Source organism: Chelon labrosus, assembly GCF_963514085.1.
Source record: "Chelon labrosus genome assembly, chromosome: 10".
NCBI lineage: Eukaryota > Metazoa > Chordata > Actinopteri > Mugiliformes > Mugilidae > Chelon > Chelon labrosus.
In genome coordinates this window covers 7,706,532-7,722,187 of record NC_140360.1, presented here as the reverse complement: position 1 = coordinate 7,722,187, position 15,656 = coordinate 7,706,532, and the positions used below count along the sequence as shown (strand labels likewise).

At 43.2% G+C, this 15,656-nt stretch overlaps 1 protein-coding gene across 1 annotated transcript; it reads right to left on the bottom strand.

Annotated features, from left to right (window-relative positions):
- Positions 1 to 939: 939 nt before the first annotated feature.
- Positions 940 to 13,983, bottom strand: LOC311494326 (transketolase-like). The gene is made up of 14 exons (XM_084553318.1): positions 13,769 to 13,983; positions 11,898 to 12,015; positions 11,669 to 11,782; positions 10,749 to 10,846; positions 7,540 to 7,731; positions 6,458 to 6,576; positions 5,515 to 5,711; positions 5,232 to 5,396; positions 4,376 to 4,532; positions 3,589 to 3,719; positions 3,405 to 3,488; positions 3,230 to 3,323; positions 3,013 to 3,135; positions 940 to 1,697 (listed from the first exon to the last, which is right to left on the bottom strand). Exons 1-14 carry the CDS (start codon positions 13,873 to 13,875, stop codon positions 1,510 to 1,512), a joined length of 1,887 nt encoding a protein of 628 aa, XP_084409444.1. The 5' UTR covers positions 13,876 to 13,983; the 3' UTR covers positions 940 to 1,509.
- Positions 13,984 to 15,656: the final 1,673 nt, after the last annotated feature.

The window sequence follows — 15,656 nt, the reverse complement described above, 5'->3', positions numbered from 1 at the left end:
TGCTAACATGTCACTGTTGTTATTAAATTAGGTTTTACTATGCATATGGTAATATTAGCATGCTAACATGTCGTTATTGTTATTAAATTAGGGTTTTACTGTACATATGTAAATGTTAGCATGCTGATATGTTGCTAAAGGCCTTAAATAATTTTGAGCTATATGTGAATACTACCATGTTAGCATGCTAACATGTTGCTAATGTTGTAAATTAGGCTTGAGCTGTATGTAAATACTAGCTTGCTAACGTGTTTTTAACGGTGTTGAATTCGGTTGAGCTATATATTGGCATGCTAACATGTTGCTAATACTGTTAAAATTGTAAAATTAGCATATAAACATGTCGCTTATCCTGTTTTTTAGTTAGTTTGAGCAATATCCGAATAGCTAACGGGCTAATGTGTTTCCAACTGTCAAATTTGGTTGTGCTACATCTGAATATTATGCTAACATGTCGCTAATGGTTAGCACGCTAACATGTTGCTAATTCTGTTCAATTAGGTACATGTGAATTTTAGTACGATGTTGCTAATGCTTAATCATGTCATATTTTATGTGAATACTAGCATGCTAACATTACTAACTGGTATGTGCTATATGTGAATATTAGCACGCTTACATGTTGCTATGTATGTTAAATTAGGTTGAGCAACATGTGAATATTAGCCTGCTAACATTTTGCTAATACTTACAGATTGGGTTATATTGTATGTGAATGTTAATATGCTAACATGTTGCTAATGCTCTTGAATAAAGCTAATCTATATATTAGACTTTCAAACTCTAGTTAGCATGGCAGCGCAATTGACCACAATTTGTTATAATTATAACAGTTAGCACAGCAGCATGCTAACAGAATTAACTGTTTATTAACTTTGATGGAAAATCAAGATGATAGCCCAGAGTAAAGACATCACACACGAGTATTGTGAAGAAACCATCCCTTTATTGGTGTGAAACAGTCCCATCCAAGTCAAAAGGGTTAAAAACAGTCAGTGCGCAAACAGACCAGTTTCTCCACACCCTGCTGGCTGGCTCTACTGGGGCGGGATTTACAAAGTCAAACTGGGTGCAGACGTTCAAAACGCTGAGCCCAAGAAGTGAGAGGGGGGGTTCCACAGAAATTATAAAAAAAGACTTGAGTTTACTCCAAACCACTGAAACTACAGCAGCACCAGAACTTTCTCACAGAGGTAGGAATGGACTAGAGGGTGGAGGTGTGGACATCTGTGTGAGTGAAGGGGAGGAGGTGTGTTTACTGAACTCACTAATTGATGGGGTAAAAATCTGGGTTGGGGGTGTCAGACCACATTGATGACAGAGAAAAAACATTTTATTTGACTTTTTTAAAAACGTTTAGGATTTAGTTTCGAGTGGAGGAGAGCGTGAGTGGCCAGAAGTGCTTCCCCTCTACCTGTGCTGGTTTATTTGTTGTCTCCGTGGTGAGCGCCAGTTAACCACAGAGCCATTTACCAGGTCGTTCCCGCTGCTGTCGCTCTTGAAGCCTTCTTACTTGGCGTTGGCAGAGCTGCTGAGCAACTTACGGACTGCCTGAGCGATGGCATCACGGTCGATGCCGAAAATCCGGAGCAGCTCGTGGGGCTTCCCGCTCCGGGGCACCTGGGAAACCGCCAGGCGGTGGACGGTGAAGCCGGTCTCGTTCACCACCGCAGAGCAAACTGCCTCACCGAGACCACCTGAGGAATCAGAAGAACAGTCAGGACCATTGATTGCAGGGTTAGTTCATGCAAAGCACACAGTAAATTGTCTCTAATTGTTTTTTTTTTTATTATTCTGTTTCGTTCTTTCGTTTTCCACCCTTCTATCACATTCAATCTCTTCACAAGTCCCTGGGCAACTGAGCACGACAGAGATTGATGTGGCCTGACAGGACTGGCGCCACCCTGCCTCGGCTTACTCACTCCTGTCACATTTTCACCCTCTTTTAAAGATGCGTTTGCGGTTTCTGAAGCCTGTCTGTGGCTCTCATCGGACCTGGTTAACTGAGCAATCTGATCACGAGTAGCCAGTGTAAAGTGTAGGTGTGAACACACTCAGGACACACTGAGGACGCATCCGAGTGATGCAATCTCAGGCGACATTTGGAGGTCGTCGCGAACTATTTTCACCATATTAAGTGTCATAAACATATATTATAAATGATTGCTGTGAAAGGAAAAATCCCCATAAGCTTTTACGGTTCAGATACGATAGTTAGAGATCTATTAGAGATAGACTTCACCAGATATTACTGATGATGTCTACTCATGTGTTAACAAAGGGATGCTAAAAAGCCTAAACAACAGTCCTTTTGTTTGCTTGGCTCTTTTACGAATGGCCAGATGTCAAATCAAATGATTTAAAAAGAAGATACATATAGAGAGAACTAGGAGAAGAAAGAGAGGATGCAAAATTTAGGGGGGGGCTTGTTTTTTGTCATGCTGGTCCTGAATGTAGGTCAGTGAGAGCCCAAAGGCCGGAGCTGAAATTAAGGGACACTGACAGGCTCCTCCTCTTCAACCCCACCTCCCCCCTTCACGGTCATATATGCATTTTTTAACGTATTTTACCTTTTCCTCATCTTAACCTTTCTCATCACAACCACAGTCTTTACTCTTATTCTCTTCCATGCCCCCCTTGCTCTCCTCATCGGGCTCTTCTCTCGATCTGCGGACAGACCTTTGTGCGTTGCTGCTCGGGGCCTTTTTATTCATGAGTTAATGCACGAGCAGCACAGACACGCATGCATTAAATAATTGGCCCTTGGGCCATGTTTAAGTTTGCAGAGCATCAATGTAGATATGTGACATACAGTATAGTTGGGTGATGATTTTAACAGACATTTTAACTTGTAGGAAAAGCACAGATTTATTAAATATGCCTCACTTCCACATAGATGAGGTCTTATCTTTGTGCATGTAAACTGGTTTCAGAATATGTCCAGAATTTTAACTTTGTGGGATTTTGATTAAAGAGTTGTGATTTTCCTAATTTTCCATTTTTCTGTGTCACCTTCATAGTAGTGGTCCTCCACTGTGATGATGCGTCCTCTGGTGGCCCTGGCGTTGTCGATGATGGTCTTGGAGTCCAGGGGTTTGATGGTGAATGGGTCGAGCACGCGGATGTTAATTCTCTCTGACGGACGGCAGAGGAAGGTAAACATTGTTTTACCATAAAGCACAACGTATTATACACTGTTTTTTTTTTAGATAGATTGGTTTTACTATACCTTTCTTCAGGATTTCAGCAGCAGCCAGGGCCTCATGCAGAGTCACTCCAGCTCCAACCACAGTCACATGGTCGTCATTGGTTTTATACACAACCTGAGTAGGAAGGGGAGATGTGAATGTTTATGTGTACTCAGTGATACTCGGGATACAGTGACGCTGGCTGCAGCTGTTTACCTTAGCCTGTCCAACATGGAAGTCTTCGTTGCAGTTGTAGATGACGTTGTTCTCCGGGCGGCTCGTTCGAATAAAACACAAACCCTAGAACAAATTACAAAAAATTACCTACACGTGCCCATACTTAAATGATATAATCACATACAAACATATTTAACATGTTATTAAAAGTCATTATGATTACCTTTGTGTTGGCAGCAAGCTCCACAGCCTTCTCAGTGGAGACACCGTCGCTTGGGTAGAAGACGGTTGCCGTGGGAATGGCTCTGAACATGGCCAGGTCCTCCAGACCCATCTGAGAGGGTCCGTCCTCACCTGAATATACACACACCGCAGCACCAACAAAGAAGTCAGGTAAAGTGAAACTAAAACATGTTTACTGTAGGCTGGAAAATAAATTCTGGTAGACTGGGCATGCATCCAGACTGCAAAGGTGACCATGCAATGTACCTGAGGAGGAGGAGGAGGAGGAGGAGGAGGAGAAAGGGAAGGAGGAGGAGGAGGAAGAGGAGTGAGAGAATCAGGCCGCTCTGGCATCACCTCCATGACACACAAACAGAGAGAGGAAGGGAGGACAGGAGGAGCGCTGATATCGGGAGAGGGATATGGATGACACAATAACACAGGAGTTGAAAAGATGGGGAAAAGGTTTAGGATTCAGGGGATTCAAAACCAATAAATACTGAGGCTCCACCCTCTGCAGTGACACTACAACAAAAAATGTGAAAAACTAAAAGTTGTTCAGCATTTAAACGTTTTGTTTCGCATGCTTTGTGTAGATTTATTATAATTATTCTGAGTGGGCTGAATCAATCCAGAAGACCAAAGGTAGTGAAAGGAAAAGTGTGCAGCTTGTTTGATCAGTGGGTAAAAAGTGAGGCTGTGGTTTAACATGGAATATATATATATAGACTGTGAAATGATAGTAAGCTAAACAAGGCTAAAAGTGACTTGTATAGGCACGAACTGACCGATGGAGACGCCACAGTGGGAACCGCAGAGGTTGATGTTGCTCTCAGAGATGGCGGCCATGCGGATCTGGTCGTAGGCTCGGGTGAAGAAGGTGGCGAAGGTGCTGGCGAACACCACGTTGCGGTCTCGCACAGCACAACCCATCGCCACGCTCACCTGCAGGAGAAGAAAAAAGAGAAAGAAAGGAAAGAAAAAGAAGCGAGAAAAACATTTAAATGCGTGTTTGTATAAAGAAGGCGGGTACTATATATAGTTGCGTCCTCTACTACACTTTGTGCTTCGTGGTGATTAACAAATGCTAGCACGCTAACATGCAGTACTAAACTAGGTTAGAGAATTAAGGACCTAATTAACCTACTTAGGATTAGCCTGTTTGCATTGTTTGCCTTCAGAGAATAGCTTAGCGGTAGCGTTTTAGGGGTCATTTAACACGTGGATTTCATGCAACATGTTATGTTGCATTTAACCTTGGCTCAGAGATAGTGTTGACATGCCCTTAAGACTCTGAGCTGGCTGTTTGCAAGCTTTAATTGATGTGCAACTGGTCAAAATTTAGCAGGAAATCGGGTAAAAAGCTCATCAAAGATGGAGCGTGGGCATTTATAGCTGTTCTGTGGTTCATGTACCAGTGGGCTGTATATGAACAACATGTTCAGTTCGATTGAGGCCAGAAGATGTGCTGCTGCTGCTAGACACCTCAGAAGGAGAAGATGCGCTCTGGAGGCACACAACGACCTATTCACCCGACAGTTTCTCTTCCAAAGACGGCTGATTTGTTCTGAAACATGCGATTTCTGTCTTCACACACGTGTTACCGGGTTAACTGCAGAGTAGATCATCTCCCGTGTTTCTCACCATGTTCTGCTCTGCAATGTAGCACTCCACGTAGCGGTTGGGGTGTTCATTTTTAAAGAGCTCGGAGAAGGTGGAGTTCTTGGTGTCTCCGTCCATCGCCACCACGTGCTCGTTGTAGCGGCCCAGCTTAGCCAGAGCCATGCCGTACGCCTTCCTCGTAGCGATCTGGTTGCACATGGACAAAACGGGCAACCGGTTAATTTAGTGTTTATTTAAACGTAGCACCATCACGATAAATTAATTTATTTATTTAAAGTTAAAAGACTGTTGGAGACATCTTTACCTTGTCTCCAGGTTTGTAGCTGGGTGCGCTCGGCATTCGGATGTTGCGGAGGCTGACGGGTGGCGTGTCCTCGTTGGGTGCAGCAGGATAGAGGCGCTTGTTGCAGCTCATGATGCGGCTCTGCAGCTCCTTGATCACGCTGTCTGCCATGTCTTTGGGCAGGGGTTTACCATGCCAGGCCATCTTATCCTCAGCCGCTGAAAGAGACACACACACACGCCTGAGTACTGGTGCAACTTGAAAATAAATGTTTTTGATCATTCTGTTATGAAATATTATCTCATAGCAGAGCTTTTACAGAAGGAAACAGGTGGACTGGTTTGTGATCAAAGCTGCTGCGAGAGTCCACAAAACTTGCAGTGGATTATTTTACAATAACGCATAATCCTGCAGGTGCGCACGCAAAGGCCCGTATAGCCAGCTGCCACAGTCATAACAGTCTTCCCCTTCAGTGGGTGACAACAAGCTACTTCAGAGGTCAAAGGTTAGAATCGAGAGGCCACGGGTTTATAACAACACTCACGCGATTTCTGCTATATTAACATTTAAACAAAGACATATGCTCTTAAACACACACACACACTCCGTTTTAGGATTATCACAACACGAGGACAATGGACCATAGCTGCGTGTGTATCCTACACATTCTGAGGGATTACGGAGCTGCAGCAGCTAAAGCACTGAAGCGGTGCCGGGATTATGCCCAGTGAGTTTAGGGCCCGTTTGTGGTGATGGTGGGTTCTTGGGGCAGTAGAAAAAACATTTCACAAAACTATTATGCACAGTCAGTTGTCATCGTTTTGACTGGTCATCGTTTGGAGACGTGGTGCTGACTTTTGATCCTCGGAGCACTACAACACTTTTACATCGTCGTGATACAAACAGGATCCAGGAGGACACAGCATACATATCTGACTTTACATTCTCTGATTCACTACTGTACCTGGGATGCCCTTGCCCTTAATGGTCTTGGCAATGATGGCGACTGGCTGGTGGCGGGGTTGACTCAGCACCTTGCATAACTCCTCTACACTGTGGCCATCCACTATGATGGCGTGCCACCTGCAAAAAAAAAAAAACAGACAAGATCAAACATTAAATGCTGTCCTAGCTACAGTCCCAATCCTCCTGAATTCATCTTAACCCCCCTCTGAACTGCCTCCTTTACATTTCATGAATTGAATTATTAATTTATTCCTTTTCTGCCCTCTGAAGTTTCTGTGCTAAAGTTAAAACTTAATTATATAAAGTGGACAAAAGCACATTTTAGTAGCAGGAACAAGTGAATACTTTTGCATGACACTGATTAATAGGTGCTTTTGGACCACAAGAACTTTTTATAGTTCTTATAACTGAGACTGTACCTGCCCTTTGGTGCGTGTCTGCACTGCAGGAACAGTTCTTACAGCTTTGTTTTTAGGGTCTTTTTGGGGTTAGGATGGGTACCTTCCCAGCTCAAGAGGAACATTGAGCGACCTAATAGTTCGTTGACTGGTCAAACACATGAACGCAGCATTTAAAATAAAAGAGTTGTGAAAACAGCAGCTCAGCAGTTGGGAAATGTACCAATAATGAAGTTCAGGCTTATTCGGGCATGTACAGTATGTGACATTGTTTGATATTGTTGTGTCATAACTATACTGACTACCAGCTAGTTAATGTGTCACTTCATTGCTCCTATTGGCGGTGCAAATCCAAACTGACATAAAAGTGCCATATGAACGGCATCCTATTGTGGGTTCCTGGGTTTTCTTAAAGACGTTTCATCCAAATGTCTTCTTCTAAATGGCCGCTGGGGTCTCATAGGAACATCTGTGGGTGTTGCCCTCCTGAACCTCACATGACTAGGGTCTGTTACGACCTGATACTTACTTGTAACTGGAGGAATTGTCTTTAAGAAACCCAACAAGTCCAGATGCCCTTGTTTCCGCTTACTTTTTTGGATACTTCATCATTGAAGGACGTACACTTGCCCCCACAGCAATACCGTCTCAAACATCTCACCCTCTCGCTCCCCCTCCTCACCCAAAAGCCTCACAGCGTCGCTGGTACTTCTCCACGTGGTGCTGCAGTGGAGTAGGGTCGCTCTGACCCAGTCGGTTAATGTCCAAGATGGCCACCAGGTTGTCTAGCTGGTAGTAGGAGGCGAAGGCCATGGCCTCCCACACCGAGCCCTCTGACAACTCTCCATCACCCAAAAGGCAGAACACTCGATAGCTGTGAACAGAGAGGCAGAGATTCATTGTTTAGTAAATTTAGAGCTTAAACAGAGAGACAGGTTGAGATGAAGAGACACCAGTAGAGGGTGTTTATTTATTTATTTATTTTTCCATATTAGCACTATTGTTCGCTCCTGGCACATCCTCTGAATCCTCCTATAGGGGTCGACGTGACAGCTGACCCTCACACCTAAACACACCAACACATCCCCCGTCCTCCCGCCGCCCTCCGATCGTCCTCACTGGTTGCTCCCGTGGCGTAACGACTCATGACAGCTTTCCAGTCAAATAGACTCATTCTCATTAAAACTGGAAGATAGGCTGAGACACGCTGCATTACACCACGCATTCCAACCCCGAGTGCGAAGAAAAAAAAACACACACAGGACGAGAAGGCGAGAAAAAAGGGACGAGAGGAATTCCACAGAGGTTGGAAATGGAGAGAACAGAGAAAAGGTGTAGAGATTTAAGACCGGAGGGGAGAAATCAGAAGAGAAACCTGTTAAACTGATCTCTAAAGCCTTCCGGTCTGAAATACGCCCCCTTGTCATGTGGAATTACCTTTAATTGATAAATACTGAAGCACTGGAGCAAATGTGGAAAAACTGCCGACTTGTGTTTGTCATTAAACGCCTCTAAACCTTTTATACAAGCAAACGTTAAAGGAAGATTTTATAAAGGAGCTAGATATGACTTTTGAGATCTTTCACTAAGAATAAGTGAGTTGCATTATGAAATATATTACCCGTGAGATGCACACACCCAAAAAATAGCTTTTAAGAAATAGTTCAGGTTTGTTCAGACTTTAAAATTTCTTTTGTCATAATTCCTACAGTCTTTATTTTCTACCTTTAAGTTAAACATTATCCTGGGTATAGTCAAGTATCTGTGTTTAGTATATATTCATTGTTGAGGTCACAATTACTACCCTGCATCAAGATGTATTTTTAATTGTATATAAACAGCACTTTAGATAATTAGATTCTATCCACCACACAGTACCATCAGGCAGACGTCGCTCTGATCATCCCTTAATTAATTCTGCAGCTTGGCAATGACTTACCACACACACACAGGAGTAGTGTTACAGAGTCAAAAGATTTAAAAAGTTCATTTTGTATGACATAAGATCTATAAATGCAACTTTCTCAGTTCAAATGTTTAGCCCCTATAGGCCCCATAGACCCCTGACCTAACTCTGACTATCATGAAGACAAGATTTAGTGTAATAAAGTGGCAATTGCAGGTATTTAGTGTCCTAACAACCTTTGCCTTCGAAGAACCCATTGGCAGGGTGGTGGAAAGTGAAGACTGGCCAACATATCGGTACTCCGGTCACCTAAAACTGTGTGAAGGACGTCCAGCTCAACTGGAGTAGGTGCAGGAGTAAAGTAATCCCCTTGGAAGGTGTGTTGGTGTTTGTGAGATAACAGATGGAGACAAGGTGATACCTCTCATGGCTTACGGCCCAAACCCATCCAACACTCTTTCCTCTAATTGTGTCAACAAGACCTTTGCATCCCGCCATCACAAAAACCGCGAAGAAGAAGAAGAAGGAACTTCTTCAGTTATTATCTTTAAAGTTTAACGAGCATGAGAAGAAACCCTGCGTGTGTTTGATCCAGTAATCTCATATTCACATGTTTACAGAGTCCCACAAACACGGCTCAGTGAACAGTCAGTTATTCACTCTCGTCTCTGTGTTGCTGGTAAGCGTATCGGACGGGTTCATCCGCCTGTCATTTTTTTTAATATGACACACCCTCTGAGAAGCTGAGCGGTCTGTTTGTAGTGCAGACGTAATCCAGAGGAGGTTGCTGCTCCACTCCAAGAGACATTCTTTAGTTTATCCTGCAGCTTAGGTTGGGTGTGCGCGTGTGTGCATGTGGTAGATATAGTCGCTATTCAGCAGTTTTTGTTATTGAACCCGTAGATGCAGACTTCAGTGTTGCAGTGAATTAGCTTGACATGCTGCTCTAAGCTTCACGGTGCATGCACAATCACGCATAGCACTGCATGCACGGCGCATATAGTATTGTCTACTGATGCAGCAGAAGCACTGCATGGTGATTTTTTATATATATTTTTTTATGTTTCTTTGGGGAGAAAAGACGAGGGGAAGTGGGTGAGCTAGAGGGATGAGGGAGGAACTGTGCTTTTGCATGTGTGATTATTAGAGCAGAAACAATCGAGTGCACACAGAAAGCAGAGAGAGAGGGAGAGAGAGAGAGAGAGATCAAGTACGCTGTTCCCTGACCGCTCGTTTTGTGCAAAATAAATGCCATTGACACAGCCTCCTTCTGTTCTGCCCTTGCAATTAAATGCGTCGAGATATGTTCCTGAATTCAGATCTCTGATTTTTTTTTTGTATCATATCCATTTTAATGACGTGACTGGAATGTGTTGTGGGCTATCACAGACCACACAGCTCTGTGTGTCTATTGTCGGACCGAAATCCACGTGGTTCTTTCTAGATCGCACCAGAACAAAGAAAAAACACACGTGGAGCGATTCAGATCAGCCAACGTTCAGCTGAGCAGCAGCTGAAAACTGCAATGCAGGCTTTGTTAAAATGTTGTGCGAACAAGTTTGAACAATAAATGTCTGCAGATTGAATCGGGCATAATTTGGTGCATTAATCGGTTTATTTCTGAATTCAGATTCCTCGCTCGATCAGACGATTCCCCCTTTTAAAACAGATCTAAGGTCAGCTCTCCTAACTCTGAGTGGCTGCCTAAATGTCGCCACAGACCCGGCCTGTCAGGGAAGGTTTGATCCAGAGCTCCGGGCTGAAATGTCACATGTCTGCACAGATCGCTGCAGCATACATCATGTCATGCATAATTTCACACAGTCTACATTAATATGTGCAGATGCGAGCTAGGCTGCCATGCTCCTGCAGACGTTTGCATGTTGGGGGGTCTCTGCATGAGGCTGTGTTCTTGTTTCCGAGGGCATTTTGTGTGCGTGTGTGTGTATATATATACATGTAGAGTGTGATTTTGTGTATGTTACCTGGCCTTGTCAAAGTATTTTCCAGTGTAGGCCATCCCACAGGCCGCTCCCAGCCCCTGACCCAGAGATCCAGTGGCCACATCCACAAACTGCTGCTTCTGTTAGCATGCACACACACACACACACACACAAAACATGCATCTTACTCCTCAGACTGTACTGAGAGCTCAAGCCAAGCACCAAGTACAGCGGATGGATTGTCGTCAGTGTCTGGTAGCTCATGTCTGAGTCTCGCCGTCTGTAGCTGAGTTCATGTGAACACAGCGTCGTTCATGTTTGCAGAGAAGAAAGGAGCTGAGGACAGACCGTCTCTGTCACACAGGCACAGCTTTGTCGCCGTGTTGCTGCATGTGTACGTTTGTCTGTTTTCTGTGTTCATGTGGGTCAGGAGTTACAGCATCATTAACGTTAAATAGAAGACATTTGTAAATGTTTGGACTTGAAGAAGTTAAAGTGTTTTGGAGGGAAGAGATTTTATTTAGGTTGTTACTCACAGTCTGTGTTTGTGTTTGTAGTGCAGTGTGAGAAATATTAAAACTGTTTTCTGTCTAGCAGAAGTGCTGGAAGAAAGGCTGCATATTTTAAGTTTCCAGCGTGGCTACATCTGGTGACAAATATTTCTTCAGTTGTGTCGTTTTAATTATTTAAGATTCTCAGATGCCTTTTTTCAAACTTTGCCTTAAGCCAGCCAGCCTGCGTGTAGCAAGCCAGCAGAAATTGACAGATGCCTGCACTTAGGAGAAAAGCCAGAAGCAAAGTCAAACACTAATCGTAGAGTCAGTAAAAGATATCATGAAGTAGCTCAATGAACTAACTACTCATGTAAGCAAATATTTAGGGTGTGCCTTCAAGAAAAAAGTCAATGTTAAAGGTGGAAGTATTTCTGATTCCTGTTCCTCCAGGTGTGAACGTCACCTCACCGGCACAGGGTGTCCTTCCAGGATGGAGTCGACCTTGCGGAGGTTGAGGAGCTCGTTCTCCTTCAGGTAGCCCGTCTCCGCCCACGCAGCGTACAGCACGGGAGCCGCATGACCCTGAGGAGGCAGGGGTCAAAGGTCAGAGTTTAATTTTACTTCCTAAAGTGCACTGTCGGACGTTGGGCACACTATAATGAAAAGTGCGGCCTGCTTGTGTGCACCTGTACGTTACCTTGGAGAGGACAAACCGGTCGTTGTTCGGGTTACGCGGGTCTTCAGGTCGGTACTTCATGGAATGAAAGAACAGCACCGACATGATCTCTGCCACGCTGCAACATGATGTCGGATGACTGCAACAAAAACATGAACAGAGAGAGAGAGAGAGAATCAGACACAGCTATCACAAATGATGTGCCTCCCCAGTTTAAATCAATAAGCATGTTCAGACCATACTCTACAAATTGACAGAGACAGGACGGGGAGAGGAGAGAGGAGGGGGTGAAAAAGAAGAGAGACAAAGCAGCAATCGGGCATCGAGTTTGACTTTGTCTAATCTGGTAAACTTTAATCCGTTTGGTTCGTTCTTGCCAGATGTAGTGTGAGAGTTACGTAAGGAGTCAGACTGACTTCACACAGTCAGTGTCTCTCTGTCAAACACAATCTCTCTCTTTTAGCCTCATGCACACACGTGTGGTCATAGTACAAAACCATCATTCACTGTGTTCTTGCCAAACTGTTAAAATCGAGACAATTTATTAATATAAATATATATATATATATTTTTATTTCTTGCACGTTATTCTTCATTTTCAATAGACATGCCAATAATACCTCACTCAGGCTTCATTTGTGAAAACATTTTTCCTTAATTTCCTGAAAAGAAAATACACAAAAAAATACAAACAAATAAACAAATAAATATTTTAAATTAAATAAATATTTTAAATAGATTAAACCAGTGAATACATATTTAAATATAAATAAATATTTAATTAAATATTTTAAATTGATTAAATAATGAATAAAAAGATATTTTAAATTCATTAAATAAATAATTAATGTGTTGAGCACATCAAGCTGCTCTGTATGTGGTTTATGTTTGCAGCTCAAACCAGAATTACCTTTGTACATTTGTTTTTTATGTTTTTGTTTATGATTTTATATTAAGCAGTCAGACTAGAAACAGACGTGCTAGGTTCAAATGCTTATATAATTCTTAGCAGAAAATAAAATAAGTGAAAACCGAGGGATTACATTTACAGTAGCATGTTGTGTCTGACATATTTTACGCAAACTTCGAAAAAAAGAAGTCAAAAGCTTTTGCTACGGATGCTGGCTGATAAATAAACACGTATTCTTTATTATGTATTTTATTTTAGTTTTAACCGTTTCAGCGCGTTTTAATTTGAAATAGCACACCGGACGTCCCTTTTCCTGTTTTAATCCTGGCCGCTTCACGGTGGCGTGACAAGCTGCACCGGGCCACGGAGTCGCGCAGGTTGCATTTACTCGGCTGCCGCCACTCACCACGTCGCACGGGATCACGCAACTAGCCAACCTCTCTGCTCCTTTGTTACATAACAGATCACAGAGTACGAGAGGAGTTAAACGAGAGCGGAATACACTGGTGCACCTGCAGCAAATTATGACCGAACCTCCAAATCAGCCCCATTTAATAAATGCAATAAACTATATATTTTTTAAAGGAACTAAACATGCAAGTAAAATCTCATGCAGATGAGGAATTAAGAATCTAATGAACCTTTAAACCAAGTGCGTAATTTGCGCGCGAGGAACAGTTTTACGCACAGATAATTAAAAATACATGTGCTTCATTCATAGTCCCGCGTTCTGATGTTATGCATCTGCAATATAATAAACCCGTGCATAGCAGTACACTGCAGGTCCTCTTGCAGACTGTGTTGCAAACAGTGAGTCCGACGGGAAATAGTCATGCGCACTTCTTGCACATTTCTCCTCTACTTTTATTAATCGTCATTCAAGCGCATAAATAAAACGTAAAATAGTTCAGGTGTTAGAAATGTTTTGTTGTGTCCCGTAAATCTCCAGCTGGGTTTGATCCCTCCGTCCCTCTCATCTTACCCGCTGCCTGCTGCAGTTGTCGCCTTGATGGAGTTGATCCGGAGTCGGTTGGCGATGTTCCTGAGCGCCTGCACCGTCTGCTGGTCCGGTTTGTGGTAGTCCTCCATCTGGCCGATGCACCGAAGAATAGCACAAGCACGCACACGCAAGCCGGTTCAATGAAGTGAAGAGTTAAAAAAGTCTGCTGGATAGAGGGCGATGAGTGCGCAGAGAACGATGGCAGGGGTTAAAAAGAGGCAGCGCTGTCAAACATGAGGGAGGAGGAGGAGGAGGAGGAGGAGAGGATAGGGGACAGGAGAGGAGGAGAGGCAGGGAGGGGGAGAGGGAGGGAGGGAGGAAGGGGGCGTGCTTGCAAGCAAAGCCTATGAATATGGCTAATCAGGGGCTAAAAGGAGCCCAGAGTGAGTCCAAACTGTCATGAGCGCAGCCAGTAGTGGGAAGGCTTTGGACTGAGACCAAGGCCACACGCACGCTCTTAGTGCGCATGAGCAGCGTGGCACGCTCCGGTCAGGGACGCTCGGGTTTACAGACACAGTAAAACAAAGAAGAGACCAATTTATGACGAATTAGAGTCTATTTGAACTATTAGGAAAATATAATAAAGATGAAACATAATTACGCAAACTTCAGTTCCATCTTAACATTAAAATGTCAGGAAGCTCATATTTTTTTAGTGTGGTTGACTTTACTGTAACCCATAAGTGGATTCTCAGACTCTCACTTCATACTAATGGACTTGTCTTGTAGTAGCACCATGTGGCAGGACGGATGTGAAACTCAGCCTCTACATTTACAGTAACACATCTGAAGACAAATATAAAAGTAGAGGGACAGGGCATCTATTCTGGTATGAATAAATTAAAGAGTAAAGCATATAGCATGATACCGAGTGCAACAGAAATACATCAGAAACACTTACTGGCCACCTTATTACGTACACCTGTACACCTGCTTCTTTAACTCAAATATCTAATCAGCCAATCACATGGCAGCAGCTCAGCGTATTCAGGCACGAAGACATGGCCAAGATGATCTGGTGAAGTTCAAACCGAGCATCAGAGTGGAGAGGAAATGCGATTTAAGTGACTTTGAATATTGTTTGAATATTTCACAAATCTGAATTCACGGTCTGAAACAGGAATCAGACAAAAGAGGGTTCAACCAGGTAGTGGCCACCAAGTGTAGTTCCTCTTCTTAAAAACTTTACATATCTTGTGAAGCCGCAGCAACATATCGACAGAGTGGCAAGGACGTTCAAAAAGAAGGATCACAAACGACAGTAATCTCACCTTAATGACTTTTCCTACCAAGGCTGACCTGATTGGCCGTGGCACAAGCCTGCTAACCTCCTACACCTGTAATCTGCTCTCACACGCCATCCACACGGCCATTCAAGGATGGATGCATTAGAAAATCGTTTTTACGTTGAGTTTTGAGTTGAGTTGAAACATAACTGTCCCACCTTATAGATGGCGTTCTGCTAGTCTGTCTGTTTTTACCTATTTAAAGGCAGAGAGGCATTTATTTTGAACCCAGAACTAATCTCTGACCCAGCTCTCTGAGGAAATACACTAATGCATGGGCTTGAAAAAGACTAATTATAATTTAATGTTTGCAGCAGCGACAAGACCATATACAGCGAGGCTTAAAAGGTCTTTGCACCTTCAGAGTTTTCTACATTTCTGCATAAAGATGACTCAAAAGTAAGACAGTAGGAGCAAAAGATAATCCAATCACATGGATGAAACTGAAATATTATACGTGTGCATTTATTTATTTAAGAAAATTAATCCGGTACATATCTGTGAGGGGCCAAAGTAAGTGAACCCTTGTCGTTCAGTATCTGGTGTGATACTGAACAACACAACAATATCAGCAAACATCTCTA